The sequence below is a fragment of the Euleptes europaea genome, chromosome 13, assembly GCF_029931775.1.
Source record: "Euleptes europaea isolate rEulEur1 chromosome 13, rEulEur1.hap1, whole genome shotgun sequence".
Classification (NCBI taxonomy): domain Eukaryota; kingdom Metazoa; phylum Chordata; class Lepidosauria; order Squamata; family Sphaerodactylidae; genus Euleptes; species Euleptes europaea.
This window is the reverse complement of record NC_079324.1, coordinates 30,844,127-30,867,255: the sequence shown is the minus strand read 5'-3', so window position 1 is coordinate 30,867,255 and position 23,129 is coordinate 30,844,127. Positions and strand designations below refer to the sequence as shown.

The following is a 23,129-nucleotide window of genomic DNA, read 5'->3' as shown; positions in this document are numbered from 1 at the left end:
ATGTATTACTAAGCATATACAGATACTCTTGCATTTTCTTTTGTTCTTTTCTTTTTATATTATTTTGTATTGTATCTGTTTGTTTGTTTTCGTTTTATACTTCGTGTTATAAAAATCAATAAAAATTTATATATAAAAAAAAGAAGTGAAACTTTGCAGCTCACCCCCCCCCCAAAAAAAACCCGTGTTGAATCTGCGCCTCCCCCGTTAAAAGGGCCGCGCGGAGGGTCTTCTGCAGCGCAGCGACGGGGACGGCCGGACGGGCGCCTTCCCCTTTAAGGGTGGCGTTCGCCTGCGTGTGTCTGTGTCTGTGTGTGCGGGAAGAGAGCGAGCGAGCGAGCGAGCGAGCGAGGCTTGCGCGAGTGTGGCCTGTGCGCGTCTCCTCCTCTCCGAGTGACACAGCAGTTCGAGATGCCCTATCAGTAACTTCAAGCCCACAAACTCCACCTTCGCAGAGAGGAAACTGTGGGCTGGGGGAAACGTAGGGAGCGAGTCGAGGCAGACAGTGAATCATTAGCAAACTGCAACGCCAGGATGAACTTGTCGGGAACCTAAAAGGCAGGGGGTGGGGGGGAGGAGAGGGAAGGGAGACGCGCACCGAGCGAGCGAGCAACACACGCCGAGCGCGCAGCGGTTGCCTCTCCTCCGCTTGGCGCTGCCGGGTTTCGTCCGAGACGGTCAAACTGGATGTAAAAAGCTGGTGGCGCGCCAGTCCAAGATGCTTCTGGTTTCCCCGCGGGTAGAAGCACCACGCATGGAGCCGCATATTCCGGTAAGCGCGATGTCGGGCTCGCTGGCGCGTGAACCCGGGGAGGGGGGGGAGGCGTGCTCCTTTCCCCCCAATCGGTGCTCGGCTTGGTCGGGTTCAGCCCGAGGGGGACGCCCTGGGGGTCGGGGGACGAAGTTCCCGGGATGGGCAAGTCCGTGCCCGTCCTCCCCACCCCCCCGCTCCCCGGCTCCGTTCCTTGCCGAGTTTTATTGTACGTTTGGAAGACGGGGAAAGGTGGGGGGGGGGAAAGTTACTAGAGGGGCTTTTGTATTTGGGGGGTGGGGGGATGAGACTTGGCGAGACGCTCCCGCTCGCCTGGTTCGGGGGCGCCCCGGCTTGTGTCGGCCGGTCCCCTTGCTTTTTTTTGGGGGGGGGGAGACCTCTCGGCGGCGCGTATTTAAAATGGTGGTGGATCAAGGTGATCCCTTGCCGTCGGGCGGGCTTGTTCGCGAGGAAGGCGGGTGTGGGACGAGCCGGCGTGCTGCTGGAGCCAGATCGGGGTCGAGGGAGGCAGACAAAAGTGGAGCTTTCCCCCCCCCCTTTTTTTTTCTGCCTGGTGTCTGGCTGAGCAGCAGCAGCTGCCGGGGGGGGGGGACGCGCACAGGCTTCCCCTCCCCTCCCCTCCCCTCCCCTCCCGTCTGTGTGCTCCAGCCTGCCACAAGCCGAAGCTGCCTCTCGGGTCCCGGAATAGTTTTGTTCCTTCGGCGAACGCAACTAAAGGAGCTCGACCGGCGACGTCTCCTCCGACGGCCGCCCTCCCTGGCGAGGCGAGCGGCTCCCTCCTCCCCTCCCTCGCCAAGATCGCCCCTGGCTCCCTGGCACAAAGCCACGATGATAAATACAAAACGATGCTTTTATTGAGGGTGGGGGAGAGATGTGCATTCGGGTTGTCGTTTCGGCATCGTTCAAAAAAAAAGGGTCTCGAAATGAAGTCTGGAAAGGAAGGCGCTGGGGTTTGATTTTTTTTTTTTTTTACATTTTAAATATCCTAGATTAAATGCTGACTGCACAGAAGACTTAATAGGATTAGAAAACTGCCAGTACGCTCAGTCCGAGGCGCTGTTGTGGCATCCCTGGGTAAACAGAGCCGGGCAAGAAGGCTTGTTTTAGCCTAATTACGGGAGGGGGGGGCTTTTCTTTAAACTTAGATCAAACAGACAGGCGTGGAGGGGGGGGCGATGTTTCTTAAAGGTATCTCCTGTAGGGCGGTGCTAAAGAAACTGCCGAGAGGTGGGAGCCTAGGAAGTGTTTATTCATTCCCTGTTCTTTTTCTTTCCCTTTTTAGTAATGTCAGCTTGTAAAATGTAAAAAAAAAAAAAAAAGACCTGCTGGGGGAGGGAATTCACTGTAGACCTGGATGGTTTATCTCCTCCCTCCCCTCTGCCACTACCCTTCCCAAGATTTCCCACTGTAAGCTCTTTGGGGCACAGGCCTTTTTAAAAACTCACAGCAATGGCTTGGAGGAAAGTGAGCTGGCAAAACAATGTTGGTTTTCTTTTTTGTGGGGAGGGGGATGCTGTAAACATGTAGCCTGCAGAAGAGTTCTGAATGACCCGAAAGCTTGTTTCCAACACTTAAATATGAATCGATCCCAACACTTGCAGTGCCTTTCTTGCCTCCGGGTGAGGCCCTTTACTGTTTTTTTTTTTAATCCACCCGTGCTGACTCACTTTTTCAAAAAAGTATTTTGATTTCTCACCCTGTGATTAAGAGGCGAAGTGGAAGGAGCCACTTCGTGGGGTAAACAAGCAGCTTGTTGTTGACTGGGCTCTACAGCTGTCTCCCTTGTTAACCCGGAGGAGGGGAGGGTGGCGCGCCTGCCGCCGCCGCCACCGTGGTTGGTTGATTAATTGTTAGGATCTCTCCTTCCTTCTCCTTTTGGTGTCGTTTGACCCCTTCTAAATTAACTCACCACCCCGGTTGCTGGGACCCCTCCCGTTGGAGACTGCAGGGGGAGGGGAGGCGAAGTTGTTTGGGTGGCCTCTGGCTGCTACTTACTCTTCTATTCCCAGGCTGTGCAGCATGCTTTTGTTATGGGTTTACTAAAGGGGAATGAGATGTAAAGGGGGGGAGAGATTCTGTAACCAGGGAGATTAGGGGGAAGGTATTCCTGCTCCCAAGGGTGGAGGAGGAGGCTGGCAGCAACCCCTGCAAGAACTGGCTGGCGCTTTCTTTTTGGACTGCTTCTCCTTCTTCCTGGAATAATAAATTTAAAAACCTTTCTCTCTCTCTCTCTCTTTTGCTCTCTCCCTCTCTCTCTGTTATTCTCCCTCAGCCTGCTGAAGCCAGGAAGGGAGGCGGGGAGGAGGGATGGCACAGCGTCTGCAAAAGATCCTGGCGTTTGTAACAGGAGATTAATAGGTTGCAGGGGAGTCTCGGTTGCCATCTAGCATCATCTGCTCTCTGTTTCCTATCTCTGCAATTTGCAAAGGCTCTCGGGGGCTACTTCCCCCCCTTTCACTGCCAGTATAAGGCGAGAGTCTTTTCACTTTTGGAAAGATGCTGCACAGAGGAGTCTCCCTTCTAGCAGGATGGGCTGAGCATGACTTTTGAATGGAACCCCTCTGTGTTTTGGTGATCAGTGCCTGCCTTCTTTTGCATGTTTGCTAGATATGCTGTCTGCTTCAGTGAGTGTGATACTGTGGGTAGGTGGATGGTATGGTATGTTTGAGCTTGCCCACCTGCAGTTCCTGGCATAATTGGATTTAGACCCTTCTCCCTTTTTGTTCTTCCCTTCCTAATGCCAGGGCACTTGTGAATTTCTCAAGCAAGAAGTGCCAGAGATTAAGCCCGCTTGAAAGTCTGTCTTCACACAGCGACTCCAAGGCTCATGGTACCTGACAGAAAGACAAGGCCAAGAAAAAAACAGACCAATTTCTGTCCCAGGCACCTTACAACTTAAACTTACAAAGAGCGCGAAAAGCGAGAAAGCCCTGGCTTCTTTTGCTTAGGAGGCGAGGCTTCAGACATGGGGTGGTTGGTTGTGGCTACTCTTGGTGAAGTGACAGCGCTCTGCCTAAACCCAGAGTCACTTTCCTTGGTGTACTCATTTTCTGGGCATTGAATCCTGAGTTGGGTTCCAGCCCTGGTGAGTGGTTGTTGTTCAAGACACGCGCTTGAATCTTTCTGGGAGGCGGTTCTCACGCTCTGTTCTGTCATTCCCAAGGTTGGTGGAGGTTGTGGTGCTCCAGTTATTTCCCTGCAGAGGTGTGTGAGTGGGCAGGAAAGGAACTACTTTTCTTTTCTGCTGGCGCTGCCGGTGGAGGGGGTGGGTTGTCTTGGACCACAGAATCTTCTCTGTCTAGCCTGAAATTGTCAACCACATCCCTGTTGAGTAAAAGCTCTGCCCAGGAGGAAACTCGCCCACAGTCATCCTCAGAAGTATCCCTTCTGTTCATTCTACGCAATTCCCTTCCACCTCCACATCCCCCCCCCCAAACTGGCTATTCCTCCCCTACCCCAAACACTGTGAAAACTGTTTCTCAAACAGATCTGTTTGTGTAGTGCAGAATAGGGGTGGGGGGCACACTATTTAATACTGGATGCCCCACGGGAAATGTGTGTGGGAACAGAAATTACCCAGTCAGGCTGTTCCCGTGAAAACCTGACGCTTTCAACTAGCGCAGAGTCAAGTGCAGCAACTAGTTGAGAGAAAATCATAATTTACCTATTATATAATTCTCTTGTGTTTCTATATTTAGCTCTTTAATCCCTGGTTAATTCCTAAAGAATTTCAGTTTTGGAGGTCTTATGCTTGTGGATAAATGGACCAATCAACCCCTAAGGGGACTTTGGATGGGAGTGTCTTGATGCTTGAAGAAATTCAGGGACCTGGGGTTGTGCATGTGTGCGTGTGGAGTGGTAGATCTATACTTGAGCACTTCTGACAGGTTACCCAGTGTTATCAAACAATGGTGTGCAGGGCAGTGTGTATTCAAGGATTCCTTAGAAGTGCAGGCAAAGATGTGGGATTTGGTCCTGGCTACAGAATTCAGCACCCCAGGTACATTTTTTTTAAAAAGCTTGTTTTCTTCTAAAAACCAGGTTTCTAGCTCTGCAAAGGTACGCTGGGTGGGCAGTATCTGATGACAGGGTACCAGTGCCCTGATGTGGGCTGCAGCAGGGGAAGAAGAGTTGGTTTTTATATGCTGACTTTCTCTACCACTTAAGGGAGACTCAAACTGGCTTACAATCACTTTCCCCCTCCCCACAACAGACACCCTGTGAGGTAGGTGGGGCTGAGAGAGCTCCAACAGAGCTGTAACTTGCCCAAGGTCACCCAACTGGCTTTGTGTTAGGAGCGGGGAAACAAATCCAGTTTACCAGATTAGTCTCCGCCACTCATGTGGAGGAGTGGGGGGGAATCAAACTCTTCTCCAGGTCAGAGTCCACCCCTCCAAACCACCGCTCTTAACCATTATACCACACTGGCTCCCAGGAAAGGAAAGAGCAAAAGAGGCATTTAATTTTGGCCTAGTCATTCAGTTGTTTTGCTTACTAGTTTATTTATTAAAATACTTATACCCCGCCTTTCCTCTTGGCTCAAGGCGGCTACAGGGAGGCCACTGTGAGATGACTCCTCTTGGGTTGGTGACACTTCCCATAAATACTCCAGTGTGCCTGTGGCATGAGGTAAGATGGCAGCTTGCTACTTCCTGGAAGTTGGGTTAAACCAGGTTGGTGTGGTGGCTGGGAATGTCAATCTGGATTCTTGACAGATGTCACAGGTATGTTGGAGAGTGTTCACCATCAGCTCTAGCAGCTGCTTCATTTGGTGGCCTCGCCAGACAGAAATGGTCATGTGTCATGGCTGTTACACTGCTGTCCTGTGGAAACCACTCAGAATGTGATGGCACTTGCCATATAGTGAGTGATTTAGGTGTAGTAGTATGTCAGGAAGTCTTAAGGAGAAGCCTGCAGTGTTGAGCAGATCCCTTACTTGGTTTTGTAGCCTGATAAACACATGGGATTTATCATACAGCAGCTGTCACATGAACACATGGAGCTACCTTCTACTGAATCAGACCCTTGGTCCATCGAAGTCAGTACTGTCTACTCAGACCAGCAGCAGCTCTCCAGGGTCTCAGGCAGGGGTTTTTCACATCACCTACTTGCCTAGTCCCTTTAACTGGAGATGCCAGGGATTGAACCTGGGACCTTCTGCATGCCAAGCTGATGCTCTACCACTGAGCCATGGCCCCTCCGCAACTGTCACCACATGGACAAATTCTCATACTATAAGCAGCAGTGCAAAGAAACAAAAATGTTCCTGTCCAATGTTATGTATCCCATGTTCCCCAAGACATAGATATTTAGACAGATGGGAAGGCTGGATAAATAGGAATGTGGTTTCATAGGTACTATCCTGATATCTGTATAGTACATTTTATCCCACCTTCCCCCCCCCCCCCCAAGAAGCTCGGAACAGTGTACACAGCTCTTCCTTCCTCATTTTATCCTCGCAACAACTCAGTGAAGCAGGTTAGGCTGACGTACAACGACTGGCCCTAAGGTCACCCACTAAGCTTAATGGCAGAGTGAAGATTTGAACCTGGGTCTCCCATATCCTAGTCTATAACACTATAACTGCTACACTCTATCTGCTACACCACACTGGCTCTGCACATGGAGCTACATCATTGGTTATGACTCAATGATGATCGGAGGGCAGTGTGAGAGGCCAGATATTATGGTAAGCCGAAGAGTTTGGTAGCTTTCTTAAAGCATGCCGAAGGCACTCCTGGCTGTCCGGTCCAATGATCTCAAGTTTTGTCCTTGGGGGGGGGGGGGAGGCATATTGGTTATGCTTTTTATTATAATGTGTTTTGAATGGTGCCAAAAACAGCTCACCACACCAGAAAAAGTGGGATACAAATCCAGAAATAAATATTGAGCATGCAGTGAACTTCCTAATCCTCACAGATCTGCAAAACTAGAGGCTTCACTTCACTGTCCCCCCCACCCCCAACTAGACGGATTGCCTGTAGGTGTCTTCCACAAAGTGCCACTGAGCATAATGTGAGCAAATCACAAATCAAGTGCAAAACACGGGCTCCCTCCATTCTCTTCTCCCCCTCTTTGTGCTTCCCTTCTGGAGCAAGATTATTGGAAGCCAAAGCTGCTGATGTGAGAGATGGAACATATGGTGCCTCCATAAGAGAGAGCTCTGAAATGGCCTTGAACCTGCCGGACTGACCAGCTGTTTATTGCCAGGAAGAGTAGCTAATCAGCTCTTCCCCTTAAAGAAACATATCTCTTTTCTTTCTTGGGATGCTGTACAGTTTGCATACCAAAGAGCTCGTTCTCAACAGGAGGGCAAAAAGTAATGGTGCGGGGCACTGCTTTGCCCGAGATACAGGTGTGCTCTGCAGGCTCACAGACATCTTTGATGTGGGCACTGGGCAAGTCTTGTGTTTTTATGCTTGATTCTGGAGGAGTCGGTTACAAGGGTATCATAGCATTACAGACGGTGAGGAAGTCAAACTGTTGCGAAGAGTCTTAGATTATATTGTTGTCAGACGTTCTACTCTCTTCTGCCCTCCCCAAAAAGGGTTACTATCTCCCGGCGGCTTCCTTCACCTTTCCTTAATGCAGCATACCCCGGAGGTATGTGGTAGTAAAATCTAGGGCATGTGGCTTGTGCATGCCTTGAGAAAACACTTGCTCAAACACTTGTGAGTACTTATGAAGTGAGAGGCAAGCAAGAGCAGAAAACAAGCCAAAATCCTCTGTTTTTGGCAGTTCCCTTTTTTGGTTCTCCATATGTTGTGGGGAGGGGAAAAAAACAATTTAGGAAAAGATGCTTCTGGTTGGAAGGCGAGAGGAGGGGGGAAAAGTGACAAGGAAATTCCATGTTAGGAAAGCATTAGCAAAGGGCGACTTCTAATGTTTTCCTGCCAGTGACGTTGATGGTGACACAGTTGTGTGGGCTGAAATGGGAACGTCACCAAGCTTTTAAACTCAACCAGGAAGTAGTCTGTTGCTCAGGGATGAAAAACAAATATAAAGCAGTATATCTTCTGCTAGTTGAAGTTAACAGCTTCTCTCCGGTGAGGGGAAGGTTGTTTCATGTGCAGAGCAGATTTTGTATTTTCTCAAACAACCGCCCCGCCCCCCCAGCACACACATGCACTTCAAAAAAACTGAAACCTTCCTGGTGATGATTTCGATTTGGAAACGAAAAGAAACTCCTCTTTGGCATCAGGGGAAGAAAGGGCGGGAGGAGACTGTGCCCAGCAAAGACGCCCTGGTTCTCCTGTAGCTGCAGAAAGAGGAAATGCAGTTATGTGGCCCTTGAGAGATTTAATTGATTTCATTGTATCACGAGCTGTTGTAAGCAGCCAGCCTCTTTTACCAAATGCAAGAATCCTTGGAACCTGAGCCTCGCTTATGCAACTGTCGATTTGCATTTAAAGAAAAAGTGAAGAGATTTGTTAAGAAATAAAAAAATGACTAGGAATCAAGTAATGGATGATAGACCCATGTTTGATGTACTGTGCTGATACTTGTCAGTCTCTCCAGTTCAAATTCTTCCTCCCACCCCTCGTTTTTTGTGATGTGAAGGTCACCTTCAGCCACTGAAAACTTAAGTTATGTCCACACAGCTCAGGGCCTGGGATTTTTCTGAAGGCTACTTCATGCATGACTGTCCCTCTGTACCGGAGCATTGCTGGTGGCAAGATGAAAACACCCACTTGCGTTGTACTTCCTGTATTACAGGATAAAGCTTTCTGAGCTCATCTGAAGGAGAAGATGTGATATGATGCAGCTCTTAGTTAGGATGTGGGCCCTGTAATTTTCTCAGAAACTGTCCCATTGTAAGGAAAAGTGAGGAAAGCTACTCAATTAGAGAATTTTGGTGGCTGAGTGGGAGTGACCCAGGAGATAAGATCTGCTACGAGTCAGTGGGGTTTCTGTAGGAGAACTTGAATTCTGCTCCCATTAATTAGTGGAGAGAAGAGTCTGGGCTGATCAGGCTCCAGTCACCATAGCAGCCGCCCAGGTAATCCCTGGAGTGCTACGGGAGAGTAGGCAACAGGTGCAGCTTGCACCTGTCACTTCCTCCTGGCCTGCCTGGTTCCAGTAGGCAGCTCTAGAGCCCATTCAGCCGGGGCATCGTGACTGGGAACAGTTCATGCACTTTGGCCCCATGTTGGCCGCTGCCACACCCAAGTTGGCATGAGTGCATGGCAGCAAGCTGCGCTCTCCATCACTATTCTTGAAGCTGGATGGCATCCGTATGAGGACAGATTTGTGTGCCTGCTTCCATGCTCTCCCACTGTGTGGGGTGGCAAAATAAGTTGAGTGAATACTGGTGTTGATTCTTTTTCTGCCTTGGAAATCAAAATGTTGCGAGCTGGCACTATGTTTTCTAGTTGCCCCCATTGGCATTCCTGTAGTATACTTGGTTGTACAACACCATTTTTTCTTCATGAATTTCTGTGGTGCAGCTAGAGTCAGTTAAAGGCACCAAATAGATTGGTGTGTCAGCTCTGTAGGAGAACATTGGGAGATGGCATTGCCATGTAGAGTTGACTGTTCGAAGGAACTGCTTCTGCAGGCACTTGAATTTGTCCTGAGTATGCGCTGTGTAATTACTGTTTGCAGAAAGCAATTGCTGCCTTGAAAAATAAACGTTTCCTATATGTGCTTGTTGAACCAAAATTTTAAGTTTTGTGAACGTCCCTTGTGAAATCTGCCAAACACGGATTCTGAAACAGAAATCTGTTCTCAGATTTCAAGGTAGGCAATTTTCAATAATTATATGAAACAGACCTATTGGAATTCTGAAAATGAATCAAGGTTTCCAACGCCAGTTTTTGTGTCTGAGAACATTGGTGAACTTAGGTTATGAACACAAGCAGAAAAGAACAAAGTCTCATCCCTGAATCACCCACTGGACGCTGGACACTCATTCAATTTCCACTAGTGCCTACCTATGCAGTAATAAGTGTCTGGGTTGAAGCCAATTCTCTCATTGGGAATTATGAAACAAAGGCAAAGAGTAGCCCTGAATTAAAAGGAAAATGAAATTATTACCATTGTTTCCTGTCTTGGCCTTTTCAGAGTTGCCAGCAATGCAAAAGTATTCAGGGCAAGGTGCTTGTAAGTTACGATCTATTGCCAGCTGGTTTAGTCTCCAAATAGAGAGTTAAATCTGTTCAAATGGGAGGGTGGCATCCTTCCAAGGACTTTTCTTTATACCTGACAGATTTGCCACTCGCTTATTTAAGAAATGATTAATAATGTATATAGCTAATTTCTTCCTTTGCTGCCCCCTTTTCCCAGTATGACCCACTTCTTTGGGGGAAAATGTATTTCAAACTGAAGGATTTGTGTGTCCAAGGCTGTGCGTCAAACTATTTTATATCAATATTGATTTTTTTAAAGGGGGGTTTATGTTATAAAGAGGGAGCTTTTATCCCCCTGAGCTCTTGGGCAATTATCTCAGTGCCATAAATGTTGATACGCACATAATGGATGTAACTAAAAAATCTCCTTATCCAAGCAGAAAAGGCTGGGTGTTTGTTGGAGCAGACAGAATGCTGAGAGTGTGAATAGACAAACCCATATGTCGTTGGTGAAAGAGATAAATGATGGACGAACAGGAGTTGGTTACTATGGATCAGCACAATGCAACCAATTCCCATCATACCCCTCTCTTAATAATATACCCAGTCCGGTGCCGTTGACGGGTAACCTAGGTAGCACCAGTCAACTGTAAGCCTTTTTTTTTTTTTAAGACTATTCTTCAAGAATACTTGAGGCACAGACTACTGGGAAGTTCTCTTGCACAAGCCCCTTCAACAAGGCTTGTATAGATAAACTTCCCAGGCGTTGTGATGTTTAGCCCAAAAGGCAGGCAGCATCATTCTGCTTGCTAGTAAATTTTGACAGAGACCTATATTTATTATTAATTTTTTCCCTGCCCTCCCCAGCCACTGCTAGGCTCAGGGCGGCTTCCAAAAACAAATACACCGATAGAAGTACATTGGTTAAAACATATCATTAAAACTAAACTCAGTTTGAAACCCCAACCTCAGGCTCCCCCCAAAAAACCTCCCGCCGATGGCGAAGAGGGACCTGGCAACCCTACCAATCACCTCCAAAGGGCCCAACAGCCAAAGACCAAGAAGTCCTATTAACAGGGCCTTGGGAAATTATTTGAGGCTGAGAGCATGGAGGAACCTGTAGTAGTGTGATAGAGAACTGTGTCTTGGTTACTTTCCCACAGGGCTCTAGCTTGTCTAAAAATAAAATTATTCAAACCAAAATGTATGCAGATTTTCAAAAGGGGTATTCTATCAGCCTGTACCATGATACAAGAATAATGGGATGATTTAAGCGGAAGTTCTAAAACCATTATTTTTGCATTTAAACTGTTAGACTGAAGTGGATTGGTGTGTTTCACATTACTGTGAAAGTGCTGATACATTGATAAGTGAGGAAACTCTGAAAAGCATTGAGTCCCACATGTGGTTTGATGGCTAGTTCCTTTATTTTATTCAGGGGAGAAGAGTGGACTTGGGTTAACTGCTTTTAAGTGCCGACCAGAGCTAAATACTTCTAGGCCCCATTGATTTCTGTCTCAGATTTCAAACATCCATGCTTTTGTAAAAACTAGGTAGAATTTACGTGGCTTCTCGTTCATCAGTGTAGCTCTGGGAATGTCACAAGAGATTTATTACTTATATACCACCTTTCTCTCAAGATATTCAAAGTAGCTTACAATTTAGATTATGAAATGGCAAAACAGTAGATAGGAGAAATTGCCTTGGGCTATTTGTTTTCTTTTCAAGAGTTGAAACAAATTCCTTGGCTTGAGTGTCTCTCCTCAGGGCATGTGGACCTTTCATTAGCCTCCAATGGGCTGCCTTAGCTGGTTTCTCTGAACACCTTCAGAAGCTGATGCTGTGAGATCCCTTTACAGGACTTCTCCCCCTTTAGAACACCTGATTGTGTGAAAGGCCTTCTTCACATGCAGCCACATGTGAGGAAGTGGAATAAACTACATTCTCACCCCTCCTCCATCTTTGCCATCTCTCTAATGCAGAGACAGTAAGTGCTCTGATCTGAGATCTGGTCACTGTTGGGTATTGTACCTTAGCTGACCTATAAAGGCTCCTGAGGTTAGACAAGGGGAGGGAGCTATGAGCGAGTTGGCAGGTCCCAGCCAGCCAGTGTGGTGCATCAGCTGATCCCTCATACAGCAGGGGTTACAGAGGTCTCCCATCCTAGTCTACTGTTTGCCTTCATGGCACAAAATCTGTAGATCTGCAAAGGGAGAGCCAGGTGGTGCATGTGCTGATCTGTGAAAGCCAGCCTGGCTGAGGGTGGGGGAAAAAAATAATCAGTGCTGTATACGTAGGGTTGCCAACCTCCAGGTAGTAGCTGGAGATCTCCAGCCGATAGGGATCAGTTTGCCTGGAGAAAATGGCTCTGCTTTGGCCATCCCCCTCCCCAAACCCTGCCCTCCTCAGGCTCCACCCCAAAAACCTCCTGCTGGTAGCAAAGAGGGACTTGGCAACCCTATGTATACTATCAAAGATCTTCTGCGTGGATGTTACCTGGTTTTCTATATACCAATCTATCAATTTGTACTTGCTGAACAACATTGTACCCCTTTTTCTTTGCAAGTCCCACTGCTGTTAAAAATGGGTTGCTTTTAGGAACTGCTGGCCTGTCTCAACAAACTACCCATGTGGCTGCTGGGAGTCACAGGGTTTTGTTTTTGTTATTTTAACACTCCAATGAAGCAATGAGCCACCCAGAAATAAAAACTGGGCATCCTCACAGCTTTGCAGAGGACCATAGGCCGCAACTCTTGCACTGTGTGCAATGTGAAGTCTCGCACCCTGGTATCCTCTGCTTCTTTAGTGTATACCTCTGAATACTGCAGTTGCTTAGGATGGCAAAATCTCATGGGCTGGCCCAGCTCATTTTCTGAATAAGAGCAGAGGCTGAAATAAGTGTTAGTTACAATTTGGGTGTCTGTCATTTGCATAACAGAGGAATATCTGACCAGGTTGCTCTTCTTTCCTTTCTAAAATTTTTATCTGGCAACACCACCGAATTGCTTTGTCTCAGTGGAAGTATGCAGAACTCTGGAATAATAGAGAGAAATCTTTTCAGGTGAAGTGAGGTTGCGAGAGCTTTGCTTGGAGCATGTTATCACAGCGATTGAACTCTTCCAGCTCCTGCGCATCAAACAAAGAGCACGTGGAGCAGCAAATTAACTGGCCATGTGGCAATCAGATCTAAAAACACACCTTCTGACAGAAGTTCAGGATCCTCCAGACCTCAAAATGTATTATTTTACTAGAGAGAGACATCTTGCCCAAAGTCCCTCAATGGCTTAATTACTGAGAGGAAGAGGGGGGTTGAGCCTACATCTCCCGCTGTTCAGATCCATCTGCCCACCCAAAGCATAACCCTGCTGAGGCTATTGAGATCAGTCAGTAACTGGAAAGCTGGACCATGAATGTGGTTCTTTCCCACTGCTCTGATGTAACCTCTGCAGGCGTCTCCCAGTGACCTAGAAGGGTGATTGCTAAGGCTCAACATGGGGAAAATATAGACTAGCAGTCACTTGTTTTATTTTTAAGGGTGCTTGAGTTGGTGAACAGGTTGTTTAGCTCCTCTCCTGTTTCATCCACAAGTAAGACTTTTTGTCACCAATCTGTGACAAATCTTGGTACTTCCGAGGGTTCATTTCAAACCCTAACTGTTCTGGTCGCCAGTGAGTATCGTGCCTTTTAAAGAAACAAACTTGGCAGCTTTAGTGATTAAAGCAGCATTTATCCAAACGCATCTTTTCAGTCTAACCTGGAGCATTAATGACATTTCCACACTGTGCAGAACCATAAATGGGTGCTGCAATGTCAGATGCAGCTGGTGTTGTACTTGTGCCTGCTCCGCCTCGTTCTCCTTGATTTGTTTTTCTGCAAATCTATTTGCTGACCTCGGCTGTGCCGTCCCTTGCACACTTCAGGGTGAGGAGAGACAGCTGGAGGTTCAGTCTGTTACAGGCATGAGAGGGGATTACCTCCGCAGGGGAGGGTGTTTGCCTGTTGTGGGGGCGAGCTGCAGTGGGGGCAGCTATTAGTACTGCTAAAGTCTCAACTGCTGTCTCTCTTACCTTCAGAGGTGATGTGCATAGCAAGTGAGATGTTTGTTTTTAACTTCTCCGGGCTTCCGTTGTGCTCTAAGGACAAAATGCTTAACTCTGGGCTATTCTTGAGTGTTGTAGCTAAAACCTAAACCTTTTTTCCCTCTGCTTCTGTAGCCTCTCTGCTTTGCAAAATGACAAGCAGATCTTGCTGGTAGTTCCTTAGGGGCATGCTAAACCCTTGCTCTGTGTGTATTTGGGGTCTTAATCAGAGCTGAAGCTTGTGTGGGGTTAAGATTATGTCTGTGACCCCTTCCCTTTTTAACTTCTTGAAGCCCCATTTGGCCAGGCCAGTCCTTGTCATGATGAACCAAGCCTGACTTCATGTAAGTCCCTTAACCAGAGTTCAGACCCTTTACTTAGAGCCATTTTGGGGGTCCTCCACCAGCCAAAACCAAATTGAACCTAAGGTTTGATTAAATTTTGGCTCTCAGTCACTTTACCCAGCAATTGCCAATGATAATTGTTGTTAATTCTAAGAGGCGTAAGGAGAAGATGAGAAAAAGATAATCGTGCTGGAAGGCGTGAGCTGTCAATTCTTTCATCCAGTCTTTCATTATTGGCTGTAAATAAATGTGATTTTTTTTCCCACATGCGTGAATTCAGGTTTGGGCAAGACACTTTTGGGGGGCGATCTTGTCCACCGCTTTTATTTTGTCTCATTGATTTTAAGTGGAGAATACTCTAACTTGGCTATGTACTTTACATTTAAACAAAGGTGACACCTCACAGACGACACCTGCTCTTGGAAATGTTGCAACACTTCCTGTACTCTTCAGGACAGTAGGGACAGTACTGCACTTATAATTTAAAAACTGGAACCAGAAAGGCAGCTAATTATAGGTGTGTGACATCATTGTCAATGTCCTTGTATGTCTTTTGTAGGCTTGTGTTGATGTTCAAGCACTGGTCACTTGACATTCAGAGAGCCAGCGTGGTGTAGTGGTTAAGAGTGGTGGTTTGGAGCCATGGAGTCTGTTCTGGAGAACCGGGTTTGATTCCCCACTCCTCCACATGAGCGGTGGAGGCTAATCTGGTGAACTGGATTTGTTTCCCCACTCCTACACACCAAGCCAGCTGGGTGACTTTGGGCAAGTCACTATCTCTCTCAGCCCCACCTATCTCACAGGGTGTCTGTTGTGGGGAGGGGAAGGTGATTGTAAGCCGGTTTGAGTCTCCCTTAAGTGGCAGAGAAAGTCAGCATATCAAAACCAACTCTTCTTCGTTCTTGCCTCAGTGAATCCCCCTATGGCTCTTGTTCTAGGATGTTAGCTCCCAGACATTCTACCTTGAGGAGAACTCTTTCCACATGACGTTGCCTGTTGAGTATCTCAGACTCCTGTTTTCTAAGGGTACATACTTGTCTCATGTGGTGTGTTTGGCCAGGCCAGTCAGCCTCACATTTGTTCTGCACAAGGGCAGTTAACGCTCCCCTTTGGCTACGTATTGCAGAGGATGATCATAGTGGTGGTAAAACTGTATTGTAGAAGCTGTCTCTCATTACATCTACAAGGAGGCTAATAAGCCTCTAAGGAACACCAGAGCATGACTTGAAAAACAGGGTTTCTGGAATGATAATTCCCATCTATACAAACAATTTCTGAATTTCTGGAGGTTTCCGTCTCATTGGGTCATTTGCATAGTACTGGTAGTCCCTCTGAAACCTACTCACCAGAGATTATCAACCTGGCTAAGGAGTTTACATGATCGTTTATCCCAGGTTGGATCAAAGATGAGTTGCGATCCTGATCCTCAGCAAAGTCTTTTGACTCTTCCCCACTCATCTCAACCGCCGCTCCACCTCTTAAAACACGTGTGTGCGTAGACTAGAGATTGAAGTGAGTTCAAGCATCATTAACCCTGGATAACTGATTGTGTAAACAGGCCCCTGGTGGCTGTAAGTGTTTATGCAACTTGCTTAGTTTAGTGGGCCGCATAAGAAATCAGGTAAGTGCGCTGCTCATCTACATGTTTAGATGCATTTAATTGCTGTCACTCTTGTACTGTTATCAAAACTTAAAGCTGTAAATTCTAAATGTATTCTGTTTCTGCATTTTTATTCGGAAACTTCAATTTTCCATCCTTGAATCTGTGAATCTGAAAACCATAATGAAAATGTGACCCCTGGATAATTTTTTCTGGGCTGTTACACTATGAACCCTATTAATTTTCCTTCTTTTAACTTGCATTCTTGTTTCCATTCCCTAATCACAGTTTGTAATTCTGGTTTCCATTTTATGTCTATAGGGCTCGAAGCATCCTTTAAAAAAAAATGCGCGCTGGGCCATTTGGGAGGCTATCGAGTCATCCATGCCCAAGGCCCCACCAAAGTATCTTGGAAGGGCTGTATACAATTTTCTGCCAGTGCCATCCTCTGCAGAGTTACACTCTTGTAAGCCCATTGACCTCAGTGGAATTTAAAGGTGTAACTCTGCTTAGGATGGCACTGCAAGACTCCCCCCTCTACCATAGCACTGCTTGACCAACAGCTGTTCCAAGTTTCCGATCCTGAACGGCTTCCTGGGCCTTGAGACGGTTGTGTTGTGCCGCAGCTTGAATCATTAAGGAGGTCTAGATACTGATATTGGGTGCTCGAAGCCTTCCCCTGATGCTTAAAGCCTGCCTCTTTTGTGTTAAGATTGACAAAGTGCATTACAACCGCAGTGGTCTTTGTGTCTAATTCTGCAAGACTGGTGAGCTTCGTGCAATGCTTTGTGAAGAGGTCCTGGATTTACTAAGCCGCTTGTCTGTCGGGGATTAATTTAACCTCTAATTACTACGTTTTCTTCACAGTTTGCTACACATGAGCATCTTATAACAAAAGAACAATGAGGGGTGCAGTCTGATTTAGCCGTGGCTCTGGAATTTAATTTAGGGGATACAAAGTCAAATCTGACATACTTGGTGCTGCTAACATATTTGCACTGATATTAGAATTCAAGGATATAATCTTGTTTTCTAATGATACAGCAGTAGTAGGGTAAATAATGCTGTTAGCTGTAGCCACAGGCTTGGTGTTTCTGTCTTGTTTTGTTTTTTGTTTCGTGTTTAATGGAAAAACAGTTGGTCAGATGCCATTTTGTTTCCGTCCTGTTAACAGTTCAGGATGACTATTTAAAGCTGCCGCATTTACTACAGTCACATTTCTTTCTTATATAGCTGGTGCTCCTTCCTGATCAAAAGGAGAGTACCTCTTATGTCTAAAGCTAAGCATTTTTATTTTTATAAAATGCTGCAGAGCATACGGCTCACTCACCAATATTTGGGGTTTTCAAGTATGCGGGGAGGTACCCACATAGGACCTCTACACACCTTCCAGTAACCATGTGTGTATGTTGAGGTCTTCCTCATGTGCATTTAGTCTTTGCAGATGTTGTTGGAAAAGGGGCTCTTGTTTAATAAACCACATGGGGAAGAGGCATAGCTGAGTTGAGCAGCTAATCCCAATCAGTTGAATTGAAATACTACAGTATGTTCTTAAAGCTTGGTGTTTAGCTGTTAAGTGAGGAGATGAGCAGTTAGGTCTGAGTTGTAATTCCAACTAATTACTCCATTGGGTTTGCTATCTAGATTTGCTTGTTAAAATTGCTTTGAGAATAAAGTTTACTTTTTAAAAACAAGAGCCTGCACACCCCAGCAACCCCCATTCCTTGGACATAGTGTGCATGCTTAACAATGTCAATTTGGAATCATGTCTTCTTACAAATTAAGCACTGTTTATTACTCATGGTGCTGTGGAAGCATACTTTCCTATCCTTGCATTGTGTACTATATGGGTGAAGTGGGAATTCTTATCTACATTATCTACATTCCTGCGAATCGGGAAATGATAGTTCTTTAGTTCTGATTGTGGAATCTATGGAAAGACCTGAAAGAGCTGCACAGTTTTAACAGACTAGTCGGGATACTCAACCTATATCATTCTAACGTAGCCCTAGTATCCTTTCTAGCTTGTTAAAATTATACAGCTCTCTTGGATCACTCCCCTCCCTCCATTTTTTAGCTCTCCTGTAACCACCATTTGCCATGAGATCAGGCAAAGTATGGTTAGCTCTAACCTCCAAACCTTTGGTTTGACATGGATTTGAAAGCGATGTTTAATATTAACGCTAACCGTATAGTTGCTGTAATGGTCAAGCCTAACATCTTGGAAATGGAAGAGGGAAGTGGTATGGAAGAGGGAACTAGTGTACAAGAGAGTGTCTGAATCCTTGGTATATTCCTGATTGATTCTTACCAGTACAAACTGAGTCCCACCTTGCTATTCCTGAGGTTGAAACTATATATAGGCATTTGTCTTCTCATAGAAGATTGTTGTGGATGAGTTTCCAGCAGTATGCATTGTAGCTAACATTTTGAAAAAGCTCTGGAGCAAAGCAGGGCCACCAGGTTGGTAAAAGTTGCTCACTTAATTTACCTACGGCAACCTTCTAGTTTATTTCTTCTACCAAATGTAGAAGGAGGTAGCTATAATGGCACAAGCTGGAGGTTCTGGTTTGTGTTAAGCACATGGGAAAATGAAACAAGAGTTCATATTTTTGTTTATTTCTGCACCCATCAATCCAGAATAATGTAATCTTGTAAGCATTCCCGGGAGCTACATCTTACATGTTGAAAGAAATGGCCTCTACTCTTATAGAAAGGGGGGAAAGACTAGCGAATGAGCCTGTTTTCAGGCCTGCATTTTAATGCTTGACCTTCAGGGTTAAATTTGCTACAGGTGACCAAGCTAAGTGAGCCTCCAGTTCCGTATCATTCCACTCAACCCCTAAAAGCAATCTCCCAATACGGTTAGATAATTGTTTCCAAATAGCTATCAGGTACTCATCTGGTACAGTCAGCAGAAGACCACAGAATAGATAGTGGGTTTAATTCAATTTTGTTCTTTCCAGCTGCTTCTGCTTTTACTGGAGCGCTTGAAACAATTTTCTCATATGAAAGCAATTGCTGCATTCTTTTAGGCTTTTTTTTTTTAAGTAACCCAGTAGATCATGATATCCTGATTTTTTTTTTTAATTTTAAGTTTTCTGGCCCCTCTCTAACTTGTTCCTTTTGGAGTCCTTGTATTTTCCTAATTAACTCTTGATTTTTAAAAAAAATTCACACAGGCTGCAAAAACAACTCTGTACAATGCTGCAGTCAGAAATGCAGGCCAAAGGGGTTGATCCCTGACTGCCAAGCCGTGACTCATTAGAATGGAATTTCTGTTCCTCCCTTGTCAAAGACTGCAACTTACTCCAAAAGAAGCAAGTCTCCCTCTTTGATGCTGCTACTCTGAAATGCCTTGCATTGTTTGGTGTCTCCAACAATATTTAAAGCCACAGGCTGCTGTGCTGGAATCTTGTTTTGCATAAGGAGAGAATTTACGAGGCTCTTGTTTGTTTAGCTGAAGTGCATTGAAAGGGTGAAGCAATGATGCTTGATGCTGAAGTACTAGGGCAAAATCTACCTTCCAAGGAAGCCTTGCAGAGCTCAACGGCAGGAGCACGTGTGTCCCCTCAGACACCTCACCCGTGAAGGGAAGAGACACTTTTGGGGGCTTCTTTTACCCCTCCATCCTCCGTTCACTATTGTGAATTGCTTAAGGCTCTTTTCTGCCTAGTGTACATTTGTATTAATTAACCCTGATAGGCAGTTCTATATTAGCTTCTCTAATAGATGTGTTTCCTTTAAATATATATTACTTTTGGCCCTCTAGGAGTTTTACACTTTTAGAAACTGGGTGCTAATGCATCTTCTGGTTGTTTTCATTATGTAATAGCAGCAACTTTGTTAATAAATTTCTTCCACTTTTTAAAAATCAGGATAGGGTGGTGCAAGAGGGAAGGAAGGAAATGTAGGCATGCCCTACTTTTTTTCTTTTGTTAAAGCAGTCATGCCTATCTCTCCCTCCAAGGCAAAAGAAAGCTAATGTAGCAGGAAGTCCTGAGTTCAGATGTTGCCTCTCTATTTTTTTGCTTTCAGAATGCTTTTATCCTGCCCTTCCTCCAAGGAACTCAATGTGGTGTATATCTTTCTCCTCTTCGGCATTTTATGCATGAATTTACTAGGGTCTCTTAAGCAAGCCCATCCACCCATAGTACAGGATACTAAAATTCCCTTACCTTACAAGGTGGTTAGGAGCCCCTTGGCGCAGAGTGGTAAGCTGCAGTACTGCAGTTCAAGCTCTGCTCATGATCTGAGTTCGATCCCAATGGAAGTTGGTTTCAGGTAACCGGCTCAAGGTTGACTCAGCCTTCCATCCTTCCGAGGTCAGTAAAATGAGTACCCAGCTTGCTGGGGGTAAAGGGAAGATGACTGGTGCCTATTGCGTTATTCCCCTGCTGAGAGATTAGTTTTGCTGTCCTGCATACCTGAAGCCTAAGCCCTGACCTGGATGGCCCAGGCTAGCCTGATCTCGTCAGATCTCAGAAGCTAAGCAGGGTCAGCCCTGGTTAGTATTTGGATGGGAGACCACCAAGGAATACCAGGGTTGCTGGTCAGAGGAAGGCACTGGCAAACCACCTCTGTTAGTCTCTTGCATGAAAACCCCAAAAGGGGTCGCCATAAGTCGGCTGCAACTTGATGGCACTTTACACACACACACACACACCTGAAGCCTAGATTTCACTTAGGTGGTAAACCTGTGTCTGACCCTACAAACTGCAATTGTGTTAGGTGGGTTACCTATAGGCTAAAGTGGTACAGCTAGGGTTGCCAGGTCCCTGTTCGCAATCGGCAGGAAGTTTTCGGGGCAGAGCCTGAGGAGGGCTGGGTTTGGGGAGGGACTCCAATACCATAGAGTCCAATTGCCAAAGCGGCCATTTTCTCCAGGTGAACTTCTCTGTCGACTGGAGATCAGTTGTAATAGCAGGAGATCTGCAGCTAGTACCTGGAGGTTGGCAACCCTAGGAACAGCCCAGGCACAGATTGGCCATCTTTGTGAGATGTAGGCCTAGATCACTGTTGCCGTCTCTATGTTACAGGTCTACCATAAGAGATATTTTAAGTGTACTGTTTCTGTCACGTTTTTGTTCCACTTTTCAATCCAAGTTGCTCAGCGGCATGGTCCTCCTCTCCTCCAGTTTAATGTTTCTCCTTACATCAACTCTGAGGTAAATTAGGCTGAGAGAGAGTGACGGCCCAAGGTCACCAAGTGAGCTTAATGGCTGAGGGAGAATATAAACCAGTCTGAGCCCAGCGCTCTAACCAGTACACACAGGTGCTCTTTGTGCATTTTGTTCTGGAAGATGGACATGGCAGCGGCATCCCGGTGTTTTAGAATTGTGCCTTAATCACTTTAGCATTTCTTCTTTCCTTCCAAAGTTCACCAGAAGCTTTTCCGGTGACAATGTAAGGATTTGTTACTTGAGGGAGCATTTTAATGGTTGGGAATCTGCAACAGTTTATTTTAGCAGTATACATTTTAAGATGTGTGCTTATAATAGATGTCTTTCTAAGCACACAAAGTGCTTTGTAACTTAATCACAACCCTTATGTGTTTATGAAGATTGCTGCCTGCCCTGAACCTTTGTGAATGGGATGGATTGCAAATCTGAAGTAAGCAAAACAGATGCATCTTGGTCAGCCTTGCAAACAATTCCGCAAAAGTCACCAACCCTCTATTAACGTGGCATAAAAGAGAGAGGAAACCCAACTGTTTGCAAAGCTTCACTACCAAGTTGCCTGGAGGCAATTCTTACTCTCTGCAGGCAGCCAGGCAAGAGGCTATTCTGATCTCTTTTTTTTGCTTTTCTTTTTAAGTGCTCTTCCAAAAGAGAACTTTTAGGATGGTTTCTTCACAACCCGCATGGGACCTGATAGACTTCGTTGTAGCCTGCCCCTCCCCAGCTCCATAGAAAGTTCCCCAATCATATTTTTGGATCCTTGGTTGCTTAGAACTTAGAAATGGAATTTTGTCTAACTGCTAAGCAAATAAGAAAGTGCATTTTGTCCCATTCAGAAAACCACAAGATCTTGGTGTAGCGAATAATTTTGCGGTTAACTGATGCTCAGTTAACCAGGTTTGGTGGTGTTGGTCTGCTCGGCTGATGAGAAGCGGTATGTTGGTGCAGCTCCAAATGCCAGGCATGGTTTCTTGAAAGTGAAATACCACCCAAGGCACAGAATCAAAAGGCACATGCCTCTTATGCCATTGTGCGACAAGTGTGGCATGGCCGTCATTCCCAGCATTTGCCTGTCATCTACCACCTGCATGCAGTCGTTAAGCAAATGAGATTAATTAAGTGCACATTTGTCACAGTACCACAAGAGTGCTCTGGGTGATTAACAAACATCACTCTTAAGCTATTCTGGGGTAACATGCATGAACAGGAACATTTCAACCGGTCAACAGGCCGAAGGTTTGCCAGCTCTGGATTGAGAATTACCTGGAGATTTTGGAGGTGGAGCCTAAGGAGAACGGGTATGGAGAGGGGAGGGACTTCAATGTCATAAAGTCCATATGCCAAAGTGGCCATTTTCTCCAGGTGAGCTGATCTCTGTCGGCTAGAGATCAGTTGTAATAGCAGGAGATCTCCAGCCACCACCTGGAGGTTGGCAACCCTACCAAGGTAGCTTTCCAGGCAGTTATGTAGAAGGACCACTGGGGATTCAACAATTGAAAGTAAAGCTTCAGGTACTGCCTGAAATTCTTCCGATGCACTCTGTCAAGAGTTGTCTGAATAGCAGGAGTCTTGCGTTGGAGTTGTTGACTAGGGATAAAGCAAGCTGTTAGTTGATTTCCTAGATTGCTTTCACCCAGGGCTGATTTTCTGTTGTGCTGTAGTCACTGCTGCAAATGCAGAGACATTCACAGTAGCAAGGGATTCTCCATGTAATCGCAACATCACAACCCACTATTCCATTCGCATGTGCTGCCAGAGTGCTTTTTTCTGGCTTTAAAAAAAGTCACTAGTAGACAAAAAGTAGTAGTTGCTACTTCATAATGGTGCTATAACGATATATCTATTACCAATATTTATAAAAGGCTGGTAAAAAGCCTGCTAGTAGTGGCCAAGTGGAGAGGGAAATGGCGCTGGACGAGGCAGGGCAGAAATACATACCTTGTTGTGCACACGGGTCCCTAACCCACTCCGAATACTTTCTTTGTGGAAAGAGCATACCCAAGCAGGACTGAGAAAATGTGCAGTGAAGCTGGAGAAAGCCAGAAGATTGGCAAGAGCAAGACAATGTTGTGTTGAGGTCCTCCCC

General features: G+C 45.9%; 1 protein-coding gene across 1 annotated transcript in view; it reads left to right on the top strand.

The window, feature by feature from the left end:
* The first annotated feature begins 651 nt into the window (after nucleotides 1-651).
* MAMLD1 (mastermind like domain containing 1) overlaps nucleotides 652-23,129 on the top strand; it is a 117,085-nt gene continuing 94,607 nt past the window's right edge. Inside the window, exon 1 of the mRNA XM_056859548.1 lies at nucleotides 652-772. Coding sequence (XP_056715526.1) covers nucleotides 719-772 — 54 coding nt within the window. The 5' untranslated portion in view covers nucleotides 652-718. The remainder of the gene's footprint in view (nucleotides 773-23,129) is intronic.